The sequence below is a fragment of the Thamnophis sirtalis genome, unplaced genomic scaffold, assembly GCF_051295495.1.
Source record: "Thamnophis sirtalis isolate CommonGarterSnake01/CBP01778 unplaced genomic scaffold, rThaSir2_p1.2 scaffold_9, whole genome shotgun sequence".
Lineage (NCBI taxonomy): Eukaryota > Metazoa > Chordata > Lepidosauria > Squamata > Natricidae > Thamnophis > Thamnophis sirtalis.
The window spans coordinates 54,354,646-54,379,951 of NW_028261389.1; the positions used below are offsets into that span (position 1 = coordinate 54,354,646).

The 25,306-nt window shown below is 38.7% G+C and overlaps 1 protein-coding gene across 4 annotated transcripts; it reads right to left on the reverse strand.

Annotated features, from left to right (window-relative positions):
- Positions 1-3,195: 3,195 nt before the first annotated feature.
- Positions 3,196-25,007, reverse strand: SAMTOR (S-adenosylmethionine sensor upstream of mTORC1). 4 transcript variants are annotated; one of them, XM_087723622.1, is made up of 6 exons: positions 24,843-24,959; positions 20,932-21,067; positions 13,503-13,644; positions 7,031-7,195; positions 5,839-5,953; positions 3,196-3,856 (listed from the first exon to the last, which is right to left on the reverse strand). In XM_087723622.1, the coding sequence occupies exons 3-6, from the start codon at positions 13,571-13,573 to the stop codon at positions 3,227-3,229; spliced, it is 981 nt and encodes a 326-aa protein (XP_087579748.1). In that variant the 5' UTR covers positions 13,574-13,644; positions 20,932-21,067; positions 24,843-24,959; the 3' UTR covers positions 3,196-3,226. The 4 variants fall into 4 exon arrangements, with proteins under 4 accessions (XP_087579748.1, XP_087579749.1, XP_087579747.1 ...); XM_087723623.1 differs by having other exon boundaries at positions 20,936-21,067; positions 24,843-24,958; XM_087723621.1 differs by lacking the exon at positions 20,932-21,067 and having other exon boundaries at positions 24,843-25,007.
- Positions 25,008-25,306: the final 299 nt, after the last annotated feature.

The window sequence follows — 25,306 nt, forward strand, 5'->3', positions numbered from 1 at the left end:
GAGAATTCATATGCACTACTGATAGCAACATAGGCAGTATTTTATTAATGTTATCAATCACCTCACCCAGGAGAGAGAAGAGATTCTTTAGGGCAAGAGCACAGAACATCAGGCTGTATCATGATCAGCTTCAGTGGGAAAAACTGAAGGGATGGGAGGTGCTGGAATCCAAAGATCAAAAGATTTATAGAAGAACTTGTCAAGAGCATTTAATTCATAAATAATTTTACCAGAAGAGAAAAAAATGGAATAGGATTTTCTGAAAGAACGTTTGGTTGGATGGAATGAAGCAGCTTTCACTCCTATTCTCTCACTATAAATTTTAATAAAAAACAGCGCACACACAGAGCCAAAAGTAGGTTATTTTGTATCCTGAATTTTGATGATATATTTCAATGTGTTGGGATTGCAATTAGGCATGCTTGAGAACTATGTGTGACTCAGAAAGTCTCCATCCCAACTGTACAGCAGCAAGCTGTGTGCTTGTATTCAAAGAAAAGGAGCAGCTGTTATGATGCTAGCAAGCCATCCTTCAGGGGTATCCACTGGCAGTTAAGTAACCAAAGAATTACGAGAGGGAGGGAGGTATTAGTAATTTGAACAAAAGCAATAAAACTAGTCTCATGACAAAAGGCAAACTTGTTCATAGACGCTGGAAGTACATAAGAGTGCAACATTTTAATGAGCAAATACACCAGATTGAATGAACTGCAATTGATGCTTGGTATTTAGTTTTTTTAAACACAAAAATATAAAAATCCTAAAGACCTAAAGGTTAATCATGTTTCCAAAGAGGTACAAGACGTCAGTTTAATCTAAGTTGCTGAATAAGCTACTATTAGTTAGATTCAAACATTACACTAGTTTGTAAACATATTTAAAAATAAAATCAGGGTACAACCAATAAAGCAATCCACAGAATGCTAACTCAGTGTCTTCCAGAGCAAGGTATTATTTGGCTGATATGGGAGAAATCCCTTTTTGGTATTATGTTAGTACTGATTTATATAAACAGTTGCTCTCAAGGTTGTGTATAAATATAACCAAGCATTATTATGGCTTTTGTTATAAAATATGATTTTATATTCTCAAATTCTCTATTAATAATGTAACAATAGCAATTTTGCTCTCTTGATCATTAAAGGCAAACTGAATGAAATAGTATACATCAACACTATTCAGAAAATTGTTGATATATTTATCCTGATGTGCTCTGAGAACATAAAAGAAAAAATTGAGACATTTTGTGGTACACTTGAAAAAGGTGTCTTCCTTGTTAACCCTAGATTAACCCCTTGGTGTTTCTAAGAACCCCCTTCTTGGAACATCTGACAGATCTACGTAGCTGTCTTGAAATTTGTATATCCAGTGAAAATATATCCAGTAAAACATAGAAAGTAGTTTAAAACATCACCATATCCACAAACATTCAGGAAAAATATTATACTTTCCACAGTCATCAGGTATTACTGGCCAATATCTACCCTTTAAACTTGAAGCTCTTTCATCTACATATATCTTGAACTGGATTAGGCATCAGAATGAGTTGGAAACAACATTACCACATACATACATGCAACGTAAATGCATCATACTATGTAGTTTGAGAACTTTTTGCTAATTAAACAGTACATTGTGTATATTCTAGATACATAAACAGGAAACACTATTATGAGAAGAGGGATAAAGCTAACATATTTTTAAACTAGTCCAACAATATAAAAGGAGAAAGCTTTTAAATTCTAGAAATTTTTAACTAGAAGTAGGCAACTTTTGTTTGACTAGCATATACTTTTATTCAAAGGCCATTTAAAAAGTTGCATAGACGTAGCATGTTGGCTGCAAGCTTTCTAGGACCCTTTATATATATATAGTTCACCCACACCCAACTTTTGCTTCATCTCTGGGGCTTAATGATTTTCTAATCTGATTCAGAGCTAAAATTGTGGTCTTTTATTTAGTTCAGGTCTCATCAGTGAATGCATTTAGATAAGGTTTAACATATAAGCTTTATACCATGAATTACTCAACACACATGGCAAAAACCAAACCTAAAAGTCAGCTGTGAAACAGTGCAAAAAATTAGTGGTAAAGCATTGTAATAAAAAAAAAACCTTTCGTAAATAAAACACTTTCCTTTCAAACTAAGCAGTGGTATTCCTGAAATGAATGGTTAATATTAATATCATTTCTGAAACTGAAAAACTATTTTGATTTTTACATTTTTCTTTTGTTTATTTCAAATTATATAGGCTACATCCTCATTCAGATTTGCAAATATAAATTATTTAATCAGTTATTAAGTCAGGAAGCCATCTTTAGATATTTGAATGTAACTTTCTGAGGCAGCTAAGAACAGAAATGTTGGGATTGTTCTTAAAGCAAAATCTATTATCATTCATTTTTAACTAGAATGAAAGAAATTAATCTTAATTTTTGAATTTCATATCTTTATATGAAGATTAGCTATCTAACCTGGCATCTGGACAAAGAATTAAGCAACAATCTTCTATTACTCCCATTTCCTAAAATATTTATATATGTTTAGGATAAACATATTAGTTTGATTAAAAACATTTGGTAAAGCAGTGAAATTGAAACAATGGTTACACAAGTTGTATGGTAACCAAAAAAACTGTTTATGTTTATGTGTATTATATATTATTCACTGATTGAACAGGTAACAGAATGTGTATTTTGTGAAAGTGCTCCAGTTGCAAATACAAGTTAAGTGAAGTGATTTTGGAGTTATTTTCACTTATCAGATCAACATTAACTCAAGCAAAACTTTTGTTCAAGTTCAAGGCTAACAAAGCTTTCTAAACATATTTCTTAGATGTTTAACAGTGCATATCATCTATTTTGTGCAAACTTCTGAGAAATGCTATCACGAATCTCAATCAAAAGCATTAAAAGTATTAAACCAGGGCACATCAGCATAGAATACATAATCACAGTTCACAGCACTGAAAGGGAATGGTAACTTTCTAGAATATTACTAAGTAAACTCTGTTCATGCTATGGCATGAGCCATTCTGCATAAAACACATTAATTTTTCAATACAAGAATACGTTTTAAAATTTATAAGTACAAAAAATAACAAGTTTTCAAAAACTTTAGCAGTTCTTTTTTGTAAATGCTTCATGTGCAGAATAGATGGCGATTTAGCAAAATTAGTTTTACGGGAAAAGGTATTTGTACTTTAAGAAGATTTTAATTGTTACATTAACTTAGAAGCAATATAGGATCTTCTAGTTCATAGAAGGGTATCGAGCTAGCCTGGCTTTCTCCAGAGTCTGAATCATAAGGAGCATCTGGAAGCTCCATGAAGCTACAGGCCAGTTGTTCATCTTCAATATCTGATCGGATATAGCAGGAATTATTAGAAAATTCCTCCTCTTCCACAGTGTTAAAATCCTGGGGAATGTATAGCATTCCTGGGTAGTTCCTGCTCACTAAATCACTTGTTGTTTTGAGTGAGATTTTCCTAAAAGCCATCAAGTGCATATGAGAAAACTTTGAGTATTTGAAACGTTTAAACCCTAAAGATTCTACAGCAATTTTCCAGCTTTTCATCATCATAGCATGGCGATTCTGATGAGAAGAGTCAGGAGTGATAATAAGGAGTAATCCGTTTAATACAAGTAGTTCATGGGCCTTTTTACAACATATCCATCGCTGATAGGGTGATGGGAAATAAGAAAGGAGGAGGGAAAAGACCACAACATGAAATAGTTCTCCAGGCAGGGAATCAATAGGATTCTTCAACTGTTTCAAAAAAGCATTAATAGCATCTTGTGCAAGTTGAAGAGGTTGATGAATCTGAAGGTTTAAAAAGTCACATTTGTAGACACTCTGGGGGAAGAAATATAGATGCAATGATATACTTGGTACACAAGTAAATAAGATGATAAATAATTCTTAAAATCATTAATAGAATTTTTCATTGATCAATTAATTTCATTTTTATCTGGGTATATTATTTTTAAGTTAAGCAAGTAGCATGCATTGGTTTCAGGTAATATAGGTGTGTAGTTAAATCCAACTATACAGGTGAAACTCGAAAAATTAGAATATCGTGCAAAAGTTCATTTATTTCAGTAATGCAACTTAAAAGATGAAACTAATATATGAGATAGACACATTACATGCAAATCAAGATAGCCATGATTTGTCATAATTGTGATGATTATGGCTTACAGCTCAGAAAATTAGAATATTGTGAAAAGGTGCACTATTCTAGGCTCAAAGTGCCCCACTCTAATCAGCTAATTAAGCCATAACACCTGCAAAGGGTTCCTGAGCCTTTAAATGGTCTCTCAGTCTGGTTCAGTAGGAATCACAATCATGGGAAAGACTGCTGACCTGACAGTTGTGCAGAAAACCATCATTGACACCCTCCATAAGGAGGGAAAGCCTCAAAAGGTAATTGCAAAAGAAGTTGGATGCTCCCAAAGTGCTGTATCAAAGCACATTAATAGAAAGTTATGTGGAAGGGTGCACAAGCAGCAGGGATGACTGCAGCCTGGAGAGGATTGTCAGGAAAAGCCCACTCAAAAGTGTTGGGGACTTTCACAAGGAGAGGACTGAGCTGGAGTCAGTGCATCAAGAGCCACCACACACAGACGGATCCTGGACATGGGCTTCAAATGTCGTATTCCTCTTGTAAAACCACTCCTGAACAACAAACAACGTCAGCCGCGTCTTACCTGGGCTAAAGAAAAACAGACCTGGTCTGTTGCTCAGCGGTCCTCTTTTCTGATGAGAGCAACTTTTGCATCTCATTTGGAAACCAAGAACCCAGAGTATGGAGGAAAAATGGAGAGGCACACACTGCAAGATGCTTGAAGTCCAGTGTGAAGTTTCCACAGTCTGTGTTGATTTGGGGAGCCATGTCATCTGCTGGTGTTGGTCCACTGTGCTTCATTAAGTCCAGGGTCAACACAACTGTCTACCAGGAGATTTTGGAGCACTTCATGCTTCCTTCCACAGACGAGCTTTATAGGGATGCTGACTTCATTTTCCAGCAGGACTTGGCACCTGCCCACATTGCCAAAAGCACCAAAACCTGGTTCAATGACTGTGGGATTACTGTGCTTGATTGGCCAGCAAACTCGCCTGACCTGAACCCCATAGAGAATCTATGGGGCATTGCCAAGAGAAAGATGAGAGACATGAGATTGAACAATGCAGAAGAGCTGAAGGCCGCTATTGAAGCATCCTGGTCTTCCATAACATCTCAGCAGTGCCACAGGCTGATAGCTTCCATGTCACGCAGCATTGAGGCAGTAATTGCTGCAAAAGGGGCCCAAACCAAGTACTGAGTACATATACATGCTTATACTTTTCAGAGGTCCGATATTGTTCTATGTACAATCCTTGTTTTATTGATTTCATGTAATATTCTAATTTTCTGAGATTACGGATTTGGGGTTTTCATGAGCTGTAAGCCATAATCATCACAATTATGACAAATCACGGCTTGAACTATCTTGCTTTGCATGTAATGAGCTCTATCTCATATATTAGTTTCACCTTTTAAGTTGCATTACTGAAATGAATGAACTTTTGCACGATATTCTAATTTTTCGAGTTTCACCTGTTTAGCACATCACTGAGTACTCAAGCTTTAATCACACTATAACTTAAGCAATGGCTTTAGATATACACTAGTAAAGCTGAGGTTTTCAGTCATGTGTCCATACTTTCGACTTAACTATTTGTTAAAATACTCACTTTCAACCTAAAAACTATACTATCAGATATTAACCAAAAGGGAATTAGCAATCATTGAATAAATAATACATTTTATGTTTTGGATTGTTAATATTTCATACCTCAACAGCTGGGACAATATCAATACCAACAGTCAAAAACTCTTCAAACTTCAAAAATGGATTAAAACAGCTGCCAACATCAAGTAATCTTATCTTTCCTGAAGGATGTAGCAATCTAAGTAGAAGAAAAAAATTGAAATCTCCCTCAGAATCCCCACAATCTTAGTCATGGAAATTCTATTTAAAATAGTAAATATGTTGCAGTTTCAGAATTAATGAGTGAATTTTGCATAAAATATTTTTATTTTTAATCTTTCAGGTAACCAATAAGGTAATGTTTGAATTAGTTTTTATTTTAAGAACAGATTAAACATGTCAATTTTGAAAGATATGGAAGATTCAGTGAATGCCTGGTTCATGACATACATATTTGGCAACATGGCCCCCAACCTAGCAACTCTGTACCATGTTTTCCCCAAAATAAGAACCCAGTCTTATTTTCAGTGGGGTTGCCCACTGACTCACCTCACTTGCATACGTTGCCCACAGCCTTTTTCACTATCAGAGGCCTTCAGGAACCTCTTTGTCCGGCAAGGCCAGCAAGGGTTTCCTGAAGGCCTGTTTAGCCGATAAGAGAGTTCCAGATCGACCCAAAGCTCTGTTATTGGCTAGAGAAGCTTTCAAGAGAGCCTTGCCCGCTGCAGAAGAAATGGGCCGAGGTGTGTGAAACATGGTATGTAAGAAAATCTGTTTTTTTAAAGTTCCAATATAAGAAGCTATTTGCCTAGCTACATACAGACGTATTATGATTATATGAGTTCTAACAAAAAAAGCCTGTTCTATATTTTTCATCTAAATTGTCTGCTTACTTCAGAATAATTTAATTCTATACATTATAGCCATGGTATATGAAAGAGGTACTTAATCTATTAGTAACAGTTTAGTTGTCATGCTTTTCCCAATGAACTCTGAAATATTTTTATTGTTGTTAGAGAGCCATAAAACCTATTCCTAAAAGGAGAGAGTAACTGGTTGTATAAGAATGTTGTATATGTTTTATGAGAAGATACAAACCAACCAAAGTTGAGCATTTAAATCACACTGGTTTTAAACAGAAAATCTAGATTGCACAATTAATTAATGTATTAAGCACAGTAGTGCTCAAAAGTCTTATTTATCTAAGTTAATAATTTCAAAGTTAATTACAAAAATTAACTTCCTATTCATAACCACATCACAATTAGATACTTACTCATCCATTACAAAACTATGGATTGGATTATCAGTAGAAACTTCCATTTTTGAACTTGCATGAATGCTGATAGTTTGAATGGTTTTAGTAGCAAGAGCTGCTCTTTTCTCGTCTTTTTCCAGTGCTTTCCGTTTTCCACCATTTTGAAAATATTCCCGGGATACACTTCAGGAAAGAAAGGCAGATAACTTTTTAAAAAATGCTTATTATACCCATGATTTAAAACACTGTAACTATTCCACATTACAATAGTGTAATTTAATTATACTTCATCAAAATGCATATAAAATTAACAATTAGATTTAAGCTAAATGCTAAAATAATCAAAGAAACTGTTCAATATTATACAATTCTTTCAGTGACTCATGCAGTACTGTAGAATTGCATGGATCTCATTATTTCCCTCTTTTTCTTTCATTGTTTTTCTTCCTTATGCATCTTCAGCACTATTTTCTATAGCAAATTACTCTTTCCAGAAAACACTTCCGGTATATTTCTTCATTAGGAATTAAAAACAATGATTAAACTGTCAGTTTTTTAATATGATTGCAAGGTAAAGACTACAGGTAGTCCTGATCTTATAACTGTACATTTAGCGATCAAAATTACTATGACACTGAAAAAAGTGAGTTACAACCAGTCCTTTCACATGACTATCACATAGTCACACGATCACAATTCATGTTCCTGGCAACCAGCAGTAATTTACAATAATTGCAGCATCTTGGGGTCATATGATCACCATTTGCAACTTTCCCAGGTAGCTTCCAACAAAGTCAATTAAAGAAGCTAGATTTCCTTAAAGGCTGATTGAGTCACTGAACAACTGTGGTTATTGTGATTTCGATCTGAAGTTCTCCAGCTGAACAGACATGGAAGATGTGAGCTCTGAAGAGGCTCACATGAACCCTGTCTGCAAACTGTCTCAGAGATCCATTTTTGGATCAGAACCCCCCCCCCCCCCGGAGGGGGGGGCGAAGAAGGGGCAGTGTCTCATCAGACCTAGAGGGAGTGCAACAGGGGACCTGTTGTAGGTTAGAGATTTGCCCTCTGAATCGGAACTGGGCGGCAGCATGTCAACATGCTGCACAAGAAGCTGGCTCCAGGCCAAAAGCAGTTGAACAGGAGCGTGCAGAGGCGAGATGAAAGCCTGGTAAGATCTATTAACCCACAGTTATAAAACAGAATGTGGAAAAGGCAAAGAAACTTGAGAGCATAAATAATATTGATGGACAGATCGGGATTTTGGCAAAAAGAAAGAAGGGGAAAAATGAAGGGTTGAATCACCAGCCCAAAAGAGAGCCATTTTCTGGAAATAATTTGGAGAAAGTAAAGAAGTGACAAAGTCACTCAAACACAAACTCTAAATTTGGTTTTGAACTTGAAAAGATTGGTTTTTTAAAAAGTTTTAGGAGTGTGAAGATTTCCTTCGCCCAGATTTCCTTCACCCGAATGTCTTTTAATTAACATATTTTAAGCAACTCCTCTATCTCCTCACTGACAACTGATAATTTAATTTTGCCTGTGTAGGAAATTCTAATTAACCAACTGCCATAAATCAGAACTTGGAAAAGCAGGTATCCGAGTTTTGACTTGTATGCAAGCTTGTTCCAATTAATATATCGAACAAGAGGTGAAAAGTAACAAGGGGGGAAAAAAATAACAAAATCAAGAACCAGGAAATACAAAGGTTTTTTCCCCCTTTATTTCTGCAAAAGATTAAGATGGCTCTAGCTTCTTTTCCAGTTTCACAGTAGTTGAATTAACTAAATTTAAGGTGGACCAGAACTTTGAAACAAGATTTGTATAACTAACTGCAATTTTAGAACTGGACATTATGGAAAGCTGGGAATTTGAAGAACTATGTGAAATTATAAAAAATTATAAAAAAATATGCATATCACATTAAAATCAAGCCTAAATAGAATTCTGAACCCAGAGAAGTAGGTATTTAAAAAAGAAAGGGGGGGGGGATAATGAAGGGGTAGAAACGGTGGGAAATAAAAAGCAGACAAAAAACTACATAGGGCGTGGTAGTGGTATAGGGGAAATTGTACAAGGGGGATGTGTCCCAACAAAAGGGAATAAAAAGCAGACAAAATATGTTTCAGAGGTTGAAAGTGGTATAAGGAAAATTGACGTAGGTTACGCCCCAACTAAGAGAAATATAAAAGAACTTTCTGACGGTGGTTTGGGGAAAATTGAAGAGGGTGGATGTGTCAGAACAAAGAAAAGGGGGAAGGCAGGAACAGAGAAGTGGGACAAGAGACTTACTAGGAAAAAATCAGACAACTAGAAATTGTTACATGGGAAAATACAAAGCTAAGATAAAGGGTTTATTCCTAAATATGACAATAAAATGGAGTTGCTAACTGGTTGAATATGATGTTGGAAAGATAATTAAACAAAGGTTAAAATATATGGAATATGGACAAATATGAAACTGAGATGGGGAGATTGTAAAGCAGAGGTTTGTGATTCACTTTTATACATGATAATTAAACTGAGTTGCTAATCGATTGAATATGACAATAGAAGGACAACTACCCATGGGTTAAAACAGTGTTTTTCAACCACTGTGCCGTGGCACACTAGTGTGCCGTGGCATAGTGTAAGGTGTGCCGTGGGAAAAACACCTGCCTATCAGCGTTCCCTCTAAGCTGCGCGCGTGAGCCGTTGGTGCTTCCGGAGACGGTGGTGGTGAGCCTCGGGGCTCCCGGGCGGCCGATGTGCGCAGGGCGCTTGGCTGGTTCCAGCTGCAAAATGTCAGAAATCTCCCCGTTCTGCCAGGCGGCTGCCAAAGGGAAGGGAAGGTTAGGGCGCTTCTCCCAACAGCCCAGGGCCGGCTCCTCTGCCTTCCTCGGCGGTTGGGAGAGCGCTGCGCCCCTTTCAGTCTCCCTGGGGGCCGCCAGGGTTGCTGCGGCTGGAGACGAGCGCTGCTGGGGAGAAGTCAGCGGGAGGGGGAGGAGAAGGGAAACTTCTGCTCGGGACGCCTTTTCCCTCCTCTCCCCCGGATCTCCCCCCGGCAGCGCTCACCCCGCGGGGGCTGCCTGGCACCGATCAGCTGAGAGGCTGGCAAAGAAGCGGCTCTGGGAGGAAGAAGGCAGGGATGCTGGCTGCCATTCGCTTCCCTTCCTGTTCGCCGCCGCCTGCAGCCTACAGCACCCCCTCTAGCTGGTGTGGGGGTGGCTTCAGGCTGTTCCTGCCCTTCCCCTTTTGGCTGCCGCTGCTTTTCTGCAGTGCCCAAGCTGGCCCAGCCCTGACTCGCTGCCCTAAACTCAGGGAGACCCTCTGCAGTCCCTCTCGTCTGGCCGGGATGCCAGCGAGAGTGTGTTGGGCTGAAGGAAGGAGGGATACTCTTACTCCCTCTCCCTCTCCCTCCCTCCCTCCCTCTCTCTCTCTCTCTCTCTCTCTCTCTCTCTCCCTCCCTCCCTCCCTCCCTCCCTCTCTCTCTCTAGAAACATATATCATGTTTGCAATAATTTACCTTCTTTTCTAAATAGGCACAGTTCCCTTACCGGAACCATCGCTCACTCAAACCCACATACACACACGCACACATACACACTCATGCACAAAACCATTTTTTTAACATTTTCTAATGGTGGTGTGCCTCGTGATTTTTTTCATGAAAAAAGTGTGCCTTTACACAAAAAAGGTTGAAAAACACTGGGTTAAAATATATGAAACATGGACAAAACTTTTAAGATGATTAACAAAGTGAGATGTGTACCGCTTGTTATTCTATATAGTAGATTAAGGGAATTGTAATGATATTGAACAGTAAGGATTGTTATTTAAAGACAATTAAGGGTAACCTAAACCAAGATATGGTAAAATAGAGAGGGAACATGAAATATACTTACAGTGGGAAACTATTGAGATTTAAAGACAGAAGCAAAAATTGGGGGCATGTAAGGATGTATAATTATATAAATATAATGATAATAGCTGGGAATTGTAACTAGGTCTTCATCTCGGTCAAAACTAAGCTGGCGGGGGGGGCATTAAAGGCATAATGACTAACTATATATATATATATATATATATATATATATATATATATATATATATATATATATATATATATATATATATATATATATATATATATATATATACTTTTTTGTTCTATTTCTTTTTAAAAGGAGGAAGATATATGTTAAAATTAAATATGTATATTGAAAAGGAATTATAAATACCATCAACATAAAATGGAGCTTGCTCAGAAACTGAAATACACCAAGCAAATGAGAGGGAGAGTGTGAAGCAGAGGAGAGAGGCAAGGGAAGAAAAGAGGGATAGGAGAGAGGGCAGGGGGAAGAAGAGAAGGAGAGAAAGGAGAAGTGGAAAGGGAAGAGAGGAGGAGAGGAAGGTTAAGTGGAAAAGAGAAGGATGGCAGAGTGAAGAAAGGAGGTAGGGAGGGGGAGGAGAGAGGGAGAAGAATGTGATGGATAAGGTACAAATATGGTGTATGGAGAGCAGAAGAGCCAATAATTGTTTTTGGGAGTTGATGGTAAGATGAATTGATATAATCATTTAATAATACAATACGATGTTGGCTATGTAATAGTATACATGTGATTATATGTTATGAAAATGAAAAAATAAAAACTTAAAAAAAAAACAAAAAACAATTGTGGTTATTTGCTTAACAACTGTGCCAGAAAAGGACATTAAACTGGGCAAGGCTCATTTAACTGCCTTACTTGCAACAGAAATTCTGGTCCCAATTGTGGTTGTAAATTGAAAACTACCTTTACAAAATTCCTGTGTCTATGATCTCATAAAGTAGGTTCAGTAATGGCTTTATATACATATTAGAAAGCATGAAAGCACACTGTATGGGATTCTGTGGGACATAACAGGTTCAGTGCCACAGGGTAAGGCACAAGTTCCAAATTACTTTTGAAACCAAATTTGAAAATAAAACTGAATCTTCATGACTTTCAATCCTTATCCACACAACTGGTTAATAGGATATTATAGTCATTGGTACTTAAAACTGCTAAAGTTATGAAAAAATCAACTTTATTTATTTATTTGGATCCCTTTATTATTTTTACAGTAATTCAAGGTAGTGAATATATACAACACATCTTCCTCCTCCTATTTTCCCCACATCATCATTGGGGATGATTTGGGCTAAGACTGACTAGCTCAATGTCACTCACCTGGCTTTTGTGGCTTATTAGACAAGACTAGAACTCAGTCTCCCACTTTTTAGCTGGATGATTTAACCACTATACCAAACTGGCTTTCATCATAACGCCCAATCTTTCTTTGAATACAGATCTTTATATTAAGTTTTGTTTTGTGCAGAACTTAAACCTAATACATACTACAGAGTTTTGATCAGGTTTATTTCAGATTGAAATTCTCCGCATATTTAGAATTTCAACTCTCAAGCAAGTATAACCAAAAGCCAAGAATTGGGACAATGTAGTTAAAAAACTGGTAGTTGGCATCAGGATTTTACAGTTTACTTCTGGTAAAGATAATGTTTTATTCAAAAATACCTGGAACTGGATTATCATCATTTGGTTGCTACTTAGGCTAAAAACAGAAAATTCATAGTTGGTTGATAGTTGTAATTAACATTTAGGTCCAATGAAACTTTTCTCAAAAATGTCTCACAAATTTCTACTTCATTAAGTTTTTTTCTTTTCTTTTAGACACTGATAACCTTCTGGACCCATTCAGTCATCCCTTGCAGAATGATTAGAAATAATCAAGATAGGCATAGGTTAAGAGTATAGGTGGATGTTGTGGCCCAGCAGGAGCCGTTGGAGCTGCCACCAGACTCCGACAGTGAGGGGCCCTATGAGTCGGCTATGGAGGATGTGGAGGACCCTGGACAGGGTTCCGACTCCAAGCAGGGCGCAAAGAGGCTGGTTGGCCACCAGGAGGCACTTGAGCCTTGGACCAGTGGGGAGGAGACAAGGGAGAGTGAGCCGGAAGCCAGTAGTGAGTTGTTCCTGGATGCACACCATCAAAGAGCTAATAGGCGTCAGGAACAATTACGCAATTACAGGAGGTAATTGCACTCAGCTGGTGGTCATTAGGCTCCTCTCCAGACTATAAAAAGCTACTTGTGCACACGCCCCTCTTTGCAGAAGTCAACACAGAATCGAATGTCGGAGAACTTTGTAGGAGCTTGGCAGGTTGGATTACTGCCAAGCCTTATCTGTGTTTATTGCTGCCCAAGCTTGTCTGGGCTGGGTTGCTGCCAAGGACCTGTTTGTCTGTTAATTAAATGCTGTAATTTATCTCTGGCTCAGAGTGTGCTTTGGTGTGGAACGAGGGGGGTCAGAACAGGTGGATAGTTGGAGCATTTCAAGCACCTTTCCCATACACTACTGCGAAACATCTTTCAAAATTCGAAATGTATAGTCCTCCCACTATCTTCCAAAACCCTAAGAAACATTTTTAATATTCTACAACATTTTCTTTCCTTAGACTATATATTTACCTGCAGCACCATTCAATGCGACCTTCTCCTTCACAAGTTTTAGCCCAGTGATTATCTGCCAAGTTTTTCATTGCCTCGGCATATTCACAGAGTGTTTCTTCATCCTCACAATGTTCACGCCATATCTTATCAAAGTCACCCACTAAACAAAAACACACACACATAATATGAAAGCAACTATTAAAACTTCATTGTAAAAGAAATCAGATACGCTACAGTATATTCCTATATATATTTTCTACTTAACAAAATCCACTGTGTAATGTGATGTTATAAAACAACTGATCCATACCGTTCTATTCCTTCTCAGGCTTACTTGATGATATGAATATAGCAGTGGTGAGTTTCAATTTTTTTTGGAACCTACTCTGTGGGTATGGCCTGCTTTGTGGGAGTGGCTTGCTGGCCATGTGACTGGGTGGGAGTGGCTTGCTGGCCATGTGACTGGGTGGGAGTGGCCAAGACGATGTCACTGAATTCTTTAATTACTTCCGGGTCCACCGGTCAAACCTCTCACCGGATCAGTAAATTTCACCAACCGGTTCTCCCGAGCCAGTGCGAACTGGCAGAAACCCACCACTGGAATATATCCATTAAAACATCAGCAATACAAAGCTTTTCCCTGTGATGTTGTTCATGCCTGAAACATTTTGCGCCATGATTTCTGAGGTGAATAATTTAAAAAAATAGAAGTCATTCCTTCACGTTTCCTTCCCATCTTGGTAAAAGATTTGTAATTTCATAATCAAAAACATTTACTTGATTTTTTTGTCTTAGCAGGCAAACTGCACATACCAAATTATAGCAAGGTGCAAAATCTCAGCTAAGGCACTATTGCTCAAGCCTGAGATAGGGAGCTTGTCATTTCAAGGCATTCACCAATAACTTGACATGGCAGGCTGCCACAGCTCTATCTGGTCTTCACCTGCAACCAACTAAAATTGGCTGACTTAACAAAGGAGGAACTTCACAAAGCAACTGGTTCCACTGAACAGTCTGTCAGTCAGTCAGTCAGTCAGTCTGTCTGTCTGTCTCTCCCCCCACACACACACACGGTGTCCACTTAAAAGAAAGTGTTATTTAGATTTTTTATCTATTTTCTCAGTGAGGTCCATGTAACATTCAAAAGAATAAAACAAACCATTATTTAAAAAGTTAAGCATGAAAATGAAAGTTCATTAAAAAAATCTAAGAAGCTGAAGCAATTGTTCAGTACAAACAGCCAGCTAAATAGGCATGTCTTCAGCTATTGATTAAAGGAAATAGGGTGCAGACATAGGAACACGTTTTATAGTTAGAAATTGGCACCTTGAAGGCACTTATCATTACATTGTGAATTGAACTATTTAGTGAAAAGAAAAATTGGGCCTCTCTACTTGATTTTAATGCAGGAGTTGGATGATATCTGGAAATTTTCAAAAGTATTTGACTCCTCAAATATTTAAAGCAGGAGTCCCCAACCCCTGGTTCACAGCCTCCCAGGAACCAGGCCATGCAAGTGAGCGAACCTCCCTCCCCCACACGTAGGATCCAGGCAGCGCATGAAATCATACCCACCCTGGTTTGTGGAAATTCCATCCTCCACGGAAGCAGTCCCTGGTGCCCAAAAAGTTGGGGGACGCTGACTGTAGATGACAATTAATAACTTGGATTAGGCCTGGTACTGCAAAAGCAGTAAAGGCAGCTTAATTCCCGGGCCTCAGAACTATCTATTCATAGTGTTTCGTATGAATTCAGTTTCCTGACTGCACCCACATTCCTGGTCTTCAGACAGCTGTTATATACCTGCACAATCTCCCCCAATTAAGATGGGAAGAGGAAATAAGAATACGGATATCAAATATCTGAACTACCACACCCAAGTGGCTTTATGGAAATGTTGAAGGAAGAAAAAAAAAACCTTGTGAGGTTATCATTAAGCACAATGAAGCCAAATAGATGGTCATTCTTGTGACCCTACAGTTTTAAAAAACATAAGCCACATTACACTGTCCCTGCGAGATCTTAACAGTCATACTGGGCAAACTGATAGATAAAAAGAAGCTTGCTTATCCTCCCTAACAATAGCAATCAGGCCACAATAACAAATTAATTAGTTCATGCTCACATAAATTTATGTGCAGCAATTATATGGGTCAATTTAGAACAGATTTTATCTTCAAAATTTGTTACAGTAGACTGCTAGATGATATGCTGAATCTGCCTCAGGATTAACTTTGAACAGGCAACCCACCACCCAAGGAAGTTGTGCTGGGTTGTTTTCTGAAAATACAATGATGGCAGAGAAATAATCAATAATATATGATTCCTATTAATAATAAACAATTCCTAACTAACCTAGCTGACAACTTTGTTGTCCAAAAGGTAGAGGAGGGAACTAGAGGAACAGCCATACTGGATTGAATTCTTATAAACAGAGAAGTGATAGAGGAAGTTGAAACCGGCAAGGAAGTAACAGGCAACAGAGAGAAGCAGAGATGCGTAACTCATTCTTTGCATCACTCTTCATGCAAAAATAAACTATAGCCCAACCTACCAAAACCTGCAAAAGACAGACTAGAAATGCAAGTTAAAATAAGCAAAAGAATAGTAAGATAACACCTGTCTGATCTTGATGAATACAAATCACTGGGACCTGATGGATTACATCCTAGAGTTCTAAAGGAGCAGGTAGATGTCACCTCAGAACCACTGTATCACATCTTTCAAAAATCCTGGCACACTGGGGAACTACCAGAGGACTGGAAAAGAGCTGATGTGGTTCCCATCTTCAAAAAAGGGAAAAAAACAGACCCGGGAAATTATTACAGACCAATCAGCCTAACATCAATACCCGGGAAGATACTGAAAAAGATAATAAAAAAACAGATCTATCAACATCTAGAAATGAGTAAAGTAATAACTAGGAGTCAGCACCGCTTTGTTAAAAACAGATCATGCCAAACCAATCTTACTTCATTCTTCAACATAGTGACTACATTAGTAGACCAACCTACTTCTTGATAAGATAGAAAAAACTGGGATAAATAGTATCACCACCAGATGGATTTGTAACTGGCTGACAAACCATACTCAATAAGTAGTCCTTAATGGGTCTATGTCTATATGGAGGGAAGTAAGCAGTGGGGTACCACAAGGTTCCATCTTAGGCCCAGTACTCTTCAATATCTTCATAAATGACTTAGATGAGGGAATAGAAGGGAACTTACCAAGTTTGCAGATGATACTAAGCTGGCAGGAATAGCTAACATCCTAGAAGATAGTTCAAGATACAGATGGATCTTGACAGACTTGAACATTGGGCCCTATCTAACAAAATGAAATTCAGTGGACTTAGGCAAGAGAAACCAAAAGTGCACATATAGACTGAGTGAAACAAGGCTTAATAGTAGCAACTCCAAGGGATCTTGGAGTCTTAGTGGACAACAAGCTAAATATGAGCCAGTAGTTTGCAATGGCAGCCAAAAAAGCCAACACAATCCTAAGTTGCATTAACAGAAGGATACAATCAAGATCAAGTGAGGTACTAATACCACTCTATAAAGCCTTAGTAAGACCACACCTAGAATGCTGAATCCAGTTTTGGTCACCACACTATAAAAAAGATGTTGAAACTCTAGAAAAAGTGCAGAGAAGAGCATCCAGGATAATTAGGGGACTGGAGACTAAAACATATGAAGAACGGTTACAGAAACTGGGCATGGCTAGTCCAGTGAAGAGAAGGTCCGGGGGAGACATGATAGCAGTGTTCCAATATTTGAGGGGCTGGCACAGAGAGGAAGGGGTCAATCTATTTCCCAAATCACCTGAAGGTCAGACGAGGAATAATGGATGGAAACTGATCCATTCAACCTAGAAATAAGGAGAAATTTTCTGACAGTGAGAACAATCATCCAATGGAACAGCTTACCTTTAGAAGTTGTGGGAGCTTCCTCACTAGAGGCTTTCAAGAAGACATTGGACTGCCATTTGTCAGAAATGGTGTAGGATATCCTGCTTGGGTGGGGGGTTAGACTAGATGACCTACAAGATCCCTTCCAATTCCAATTAATCTGTAAATCACCTTTTTTGCTAGCATTGCAACTTAAACTATTCTGGCTTGTGCTTAGTCATAGTTATTAGAGGCTTTGTTCTAGCAATCTAATGATTTTTGCTTTACTGCATACAGAACCAAAAGAGCATTCTAGGCTGTATGTAATTGGAGAGGTACTCAGGATCAATAGCATCAATGTCCATCCTCTACTCAATATATCACTGTAAATCCAGTGCTGTGAACTACCAACCATGTTAGCTGAGAGTGTTAACTACCATAAGTCCTCAGATTCCATCTGTCTCTAAGGGTAAATCATCTTAACTGGTCAAATTGCAACAGTAACAATCTTTTCATGCAAACAGAGCTATGTTCATACTATGAATTAACCACTCACTTCTAATATAATCTTATTCTCTTTACACTAATAATCCATGGTTGTCATGACACAACTAAATTAGTTGTCAACTTTAATGTTGATATGAAAGTCTGGATAAAAACTCTCTCCAAGACCATTTCAAGAACTGCCTTTGATAGGAAAGATGAGCAATAGAATTCCAAACCTCAGAAAGATGAGAGAGAAAATTCTGATAGAGAAATGCAATCCCTTCCTTTTGGCAGATGTTGGTACTGTACCAAGTATATGGCCCAGCATAAATGGATCAAGACTGCCTCCAATAGTCTGTTCTCATGCCAGCAACATTTATGCAGAAGGCTCTGTAACAATAACCCAATCCTTTAAAAACCTTGCTTGTTGTCACTTTCATACTCCTTTTCCCCAGTGATGTTTCCTTTAAACTAAGAATTTCCAAGGAAGCACATTTTCTTACCAAGGACTTACTTCAAGTGATTTTTTTCTAGAACAGCCACTGTCTCTCTCCTATACAAAACTGGAATTATTACCCTTTGAATAGCTGAGAGAAAAGAGTATCCAGGACATCAAAGACAAAGTAGTGGAACATATGGGTATCAATGATAACCATACTAGTTATGATAATCTAATGATACAATTAGAATTAAAGAGAATTTGATTCTAATATAGGATTGTTCAAAGGTTCAAAAGAGATACTTTACAAGACACAAAGTTAAATTAAACAACTGTCCTTGAATCATGAAAGGTGTATCTTTTGCAAATTTCGGACAACTATTTCAAAACTTGTCCTTGGCTCTGAGGGGGCATGTAAAGCCACTTCATAAAGGGCAGGGTCAGGACAAAACTTTGTGAAAGATAAACTATATACTCTCTAAACTACTAACTTCAGCTCTGATGATTAATTTGTAATTGTGAAATGATATAAAATTTAACATTCCAGAAAAGCAGGTAGGCCAGCATAAATACAATTCCATGGGACTTTTTTTCTACTTTAAAATGTTCCATTTTATAAAACTAATTAGTTTTCATTTGCAATTAAAACAAGGCAATTAATTAAAGCTATCTAAAATATCAATATACAAATTTCTCAAAGCCTGACTAAAATAGCAGTTTTAAATTGGCTCCTAAATGTTAAGAAAATGTTAAGAAGTAAATGCAGTACTTCAGCCTTGAGACTACTAATACAGTCTTTTTCTAAAAATTGAATACATCTACAAAGTAAATATGTGAGCAGTTAAGCTATCCTCATCTCCTCAGGTCACTAATGGATTACAGAACTATATAATGAACTGAAATTTTCCATTCTCAGTTCTGCCTCAGGCTTGTACAGCTAAAAGTATTGTCAAAATTGACAATAAAAAAAAGATGAGAGAACTTCTCTTTTTTGTTTGTTTTAAGTTTTTTTTACATTAGTATATGGCTCCCAGATCTGATCTGCAAAAAGTCCACATGACTGCTAGATGACAACAAATAGATACAGAAAGCACAGTTGTTGCAGCCCTGATATGGTATCTCTGCATTAGAATCTCTGGATCAGTAATAAATATCAGAGAGGCTTAGAGCAGACTATATGTAACAGGATTGACTTTATAGCAAATATCTGTAAGAAAAATATTCTATGAAATTGTATAACCTCTACTTCCAAAGATGTGGCCCTAAAATAAGTATATCCAAAATTTACATAATTGTAGTATTACTGGATAGAAATGGCACGGAGCTTTCCCCATGAACATCAATATAAGCCCTAACCCCCAAAATAAGCCCTAGTTAAGCCCCATCCACCGTCTGGTTGTACGAGGTGGAACAAGGTGCATGTGTAAAAATCAAGCTAGGGCAGGAGTAGGATGGAGCAGCCCAATGCACCTGCTTACTTAGGACCTCCGTAGTCAGGCCTCCCATTCCCCAACACCAGTAGCACCGCTGCCTGATTTCTGTGGCCTATTGTGGCTGGATGCCACATGCCGCATTGCACAAGTGTCATTGTTCACGGCAGGATGCTGCGAGGCTCATTGCACCAGTGCTGCTGCTTGTGGCAGAACACTGAGGCAAATTGCAGTAGTGCTGCTGCTTGTGGCAGGACATCACAAGACTCGTTGCGCCAGTGTCACCACTCACGGCAGGATGCCGTGTAGGTTGTTGTGCTGCTGCTGCTGCTCGGGTGTGCAATGACACAACACGCCATGCAGCCTCTTGCTGCGAGTGACAGCACTTGTGTCAGTGGCCACAGAAGTCAGGCAGTGGCGCAACAGATGTCAGGGTGTGGGAGGCCTAGCTGCAGGGGTACTAAGGTAAGAGGGTAAGACATCCCCCCAAAATAAGACCCAATGTTTATTTTGGGGCCCAAAAGAAAATAAGACTGTGCCTTATTTTTGGGAAAACACAGGTACGTCTAAGGAAATGCTTTATAGTTACTTGAAATTATAGTATTGCTAATTTAAGCAATTAAATATTCTATTTAATAGTATACATGATTATTTATACCAAGCAATGTTTCTGAACTTTCCAAAAATGCTCATAAAGGATGGGGAACATCAAATTAAATAAACCTCCTCTCCCTATGTTTTCACTGAGTTCATGTTTTGAATGAGTAAAATAATAATTGTGTATGTAAATTTTGCATCAAACATATAATACAAAATTAAATATATAATTACCATTTAAGGCAGATGCTGAGGTGGCAAGCAGGCTCTGTTCTGTCAAACTAATCATTAATGAATATGAGGAGGACTGCCAAGCAGGCTGTCTGAAATCTCAAGTGTGCAGCACTCAGCTGGTCAGAGCCTACTTACCACTACAGATCTGCCTCTATGCATGTAGCAAATCAACTGGCCAGACCAACTCACTGCCTGAGCCCTGCATGTTCACCTACACTGACAATCAGAGGAAAGGGGAATGTTCAGGGATGGGAGTGGTGGTGGTGGTGGTGGGGAGAGAGACTGTGGCCAATGGATAAAAGAAGGCTTTAAGTACTCCCTTTAGTGAATTTCCAGAGTTATTCAAAGGCAAATGTAATGGGTAATACTTACACACCCTAAGATTTATTTAATCTTGACCAACTCCGATTATATTTTACATCCTTCATTTAATCCACCAAAGGCAAATAAGTTCTGAATACTTTAGTTCAACTAGTAAAAGCCATCTTTAAAATTTAGATTTCTGCTCCTAACATGAGAAAGAAAAACAAAAAGCATCTTATTTTAGTATGAAATTCCAGAACTAGGATTTCTATTAGGTTTAATACTTCCCTTATATAATAATAAGGAACTAGTAGCAGAATTGTTAAATTGGTTTCAAGATTGAAGTCATATAATAATTTCTTATAGGCCAAAACTATTGCATGTTTAATATTTACTCATATTTTAGCAAAGTAAAAACTAATATATATTTCTGTGTAGAGCAGGTATATGTATACAAAGTTTTGCTGCTAAGGGTTTACATGTAATTTAAGCTTAAACATATTCTCTTTGAGCCTATAGAGAGATCAATTATCTACCGTAATTGCAAACTCATTTTGGATTACGCCTACTGAATTAAATGTTTAGTTCTGAGTAACTACGTAAAAGCCTCTACATTAATAATCAACCTAGCAATTTACAACTAGTATAATAAACTATTAACAAGTACAAATCATGTCTATCCCAATATTATCTTTTCTCTTTTAAAACATATAAGACAATAAATTAAGACTAAAATCACAAGGCCAATATATTTTAAATTGTGGGATTATTTTTCAGATAAAACTGAATAAACCTCATCTAGGAAATCAGCTAAAATAAATACTAGTAAGTTATCTAATAATTAGTTTTTCAGGTAGCTTAAAAGATTTAGCTGATCTTCATCCTGACAAAGACTCCTATCACTGCAAATACACTGGCTATGATTGTTTCTAAAGGTTTCTAAAAATGTGAGTGATCTTTATTTGATGTAATCATGTACTTTTTGCCAACCCTAGTGACTCTAAGCAATTGCAATTCAAACAAGGCAATTAATTAAAGCTATTTAAAATATCAAAAATTCCTCAAAACCTGATTAAAATAGTGGTTTTAAATTGGCTCCTAAATATTAAGGCCAGCCTCATTCAATGACAATTAATCCGTAATATAACTCTAGAGCAGTGGTAGTCAACCTGATCCCTACCGCCCATTAGTGGGCGTTCCAGCTTTCATGGTGGGCGGTAGAGGTTTGCTGTAATTCTGCTTTATAAATTTTATAAAGTAAAATTACTTCCCTACTTTATAAATCACCATTACTGTGGAACCGGTGGGCAGTTAGAAAATTTTACTACTAATAGAGATACAAAAGTGTGTGGTAGGTATGAAAAGGTTGACTACCCCTGCTCTAGAGTATGTAGCAGAAACCACAGGCTGTTCTAATACGTACCTTGAATTGGGATCAAAAAGCAACTGCTAACCCAGGGGTCGGCAACCTTAAACACTCAAAGAGCCATAAAGGTCCTAACTGGAAACACACACCGCCACCCCGTTCAATTCTGGAGCCAACCAGAAGTCTGGTTTCCCCATCATAAGAGTCTTCTCCTAGCACGGCATCTTTTTTTCCTCTATCTGTCCTAACTGAAAACCCTATCAATTATGGAGCGGACTGGAAAATCCACCCTTTGCCATAGAGACTCCTCCCGGAGCGTCTTGCTCCCCCTCCCCCCACAACCAGAGGCTCCTCTCAAAATTGTGGTGCCAACTGGCAACAGGGAGCCACAGCAGAGAGATGAAAGAGCACCATGCGGCTCCAGAGCCACAGGTTGCTGAGCCCTGTGCTAACTGGTGGGATTGTTGGAAGTTCCTCCCCACTTATGTATCACATTCTGTGCCAATGGCAATTTATAGAGTGTTATCAAGGGCTGTCCCATGAAAAACAAATGTAGTATTACCACCTTGAGGCTACCAATAGTCTTTTTTTAAAAAAAAATTGAATACAACTACAAAGTAAAATATACCCTCTTGCTATAGTGACCAGTTTTATTAAAGACTACTTTAGAAACTATGAGAAACTTCCTCATTTTATAGTATCTGTTCAAGGGAATAATAAAATGTCACAATATTCTTTTGTTTTGCTTTCAAGATTAATTTAATTTAATTAACCACATTTATATGCCGCCCAATCCCGAAGGACTCCGGGCGGCTTACAAAAATAAAGAGAAAGAAAAGACACATAACGAACATATAACAAACAAAAACGGTTTAAAATAGCAACACCTCATGCATTCATTCCAATCAGGGCTGGACCTCAACAGTGAGCCCCAGGCCTGCCGGAACAGCCAAGTTTTTACAGCTTTCCTGAAGGCCATGAGAGTGGGTATGGTCTGGATCTCTGGGGGTAGCTGATTCCAAAGAGTCGGAGTAGCCACAGCGAAGGCTCTCCTCCGGGGGCCCGCCAGCCGACACTGTCGGGCTGACGGCAGCTGAAGGAGGCCCAATCTGTGGGATCTTACTGGCCGCTGGGAGGTATGTGGCAGTAGGCGGTTAAATCACTATTATTTGTCAGTTAAATCACTATTATTTGTCAGTTAAATCACTATTATTTCAAGTGCTCAAGCTGAAAATACTCTTGAGATATAGAATAAAACTGAATTGTGCAAAAGAGTTTGTTCCACTATTCTATACAATCCTGGGATAAATGTTGTTGTTTTACCACCCATATAAGAACCTCCTACTAAAAATTAGCCAAGTACTTCTTTTAAAAAAGGTTCACCAATTGCGGTAAATGCCACTCTTAAAAGAAAAAAGAAAGAAACGCGTCTTTAGAGCAGGGGTCTCCAACCTTGGCAACTTTTAAGACTTGTCGACTTCAACTCCCAGAGTTCCTCAGCCAGCAAAGCTGTAAGCTGGGTTCATGCAACATATTAGGGTAAGGTTAGTTGGTTAATCTGTAGATCAGTATGTCAAAGGAACATAGCTAATATCCTAGCACCTTTTTCACATTTTTAAAACTGGAAGAATCTAAATGTTTGTGGAGATTCTCAGTTATCCAGATCATAGTTGTCCCAAAGGTTCTTTTTCAAAAGACAGCCAGACTTTGTTTTTTTCTTGAAGGCATTTCATTTCTCATCCAAGAAGCTTCTTCAGTTCTGACTGAGAACTGAAGGATTGAACTGAACTGACAACTGAAGGAGATTCTTGGATGAGATGCAAAACATCTTCAAGAAAAACCCAGTCCAGCTGCCTTTTGAAAAAGCACCTTTGCAGCTGCAAGAATGTATTTACCATACACAATTTTCCTTAAATATGTGCCCTTTAGCAGGGGCATAAATTTACTTAATGTAGGATTTCTTGTCAGCTTCTGAACAGGAGCTCACCTGGGACGCAGCTGTACACCTGTGCCATAGTGAGCTTTCTAATCTGTTATGTCGTCATCCCCTCTGAAATCCATGGCAGATTCTTTCCATCCTCTAAATAAGTGGTCTCCAACCTTGGCAACTTTAAGACTTGTGGACTTCAACTCCCAGAGTTCCTCAGCCAGCTGGGAGTCTGGGAGTTGAAGTCCACAGGTCTTAAAGTTGCCAAGGTTGGAGACCACTGCTTTAAGAGTAACGCACTTCATAGAACGAAAATCACTTAACATTGAAAGGTAAATTCTGCTAAATTCTGACCGACCCAAATCCAATGATTGGATTTTTCCGGAAATCCTCAACTGTAACGTCCTCCTTGCCTTCAAAGCGAATGGAATTGTTTTTGCTTTTACTGTTTCCCACGTTGCACGAGAGGAGGAGGCGCAGCTCCCTTCCTCTCACGCACAGTCCCCCTCCTTCATTCCCAGGACCGAGAGGAGAGAAAGGTGGGCGCGGTGCCCAGGCCCAAATCCCTTCCAAAGCGACGGGAAGCCGAGACAAGAGGGGCGAACCCAGCCCTGAATGCCACCCTTCCTCTTCCCTGCTCTCTGCGGACTGAAAGGGGACGAGTTAAGACCCGAACCTTCCTATTACCTTCCCGGTATTTCTTGCGCAGGCGCCGATGGACGCTCTTCACCACCCCGGAGAGCTTCTCCTGCTGCAGTTTCCGCTCTTGTTCTCCGGCCTGGGGCAGAAGCAGGATAGGAACCCCGCACTCGACCTCCATGGTGCTAGAACTGCCGCTCCGCAACCACTCTCTCTCCTTCCGTTTCCCCCAGAGGGGGCGGCGGCCGCAGTCTCTATGACACAGCCGGCAGGGTAGGTTTGCTCATAGGGAGGATCACGTGATCACTTGGGTTCCCGATGCCTACTGGGAAATGTAGTTTTCGCGACTGAAAACCGTTTGTGGCTGTTTCCTTTTTGAGTCTTAAGTTTCATAGTGGGCCAGCTATATATCCAAGGGCCATGGGGTCTTTTAAGATTAACGCTTTTCATTGCAAGGTCTTGTTGGAAGAAATGTCCTTCTGGGTTCAGCTCCAAGTGGGGGAAAAGACACT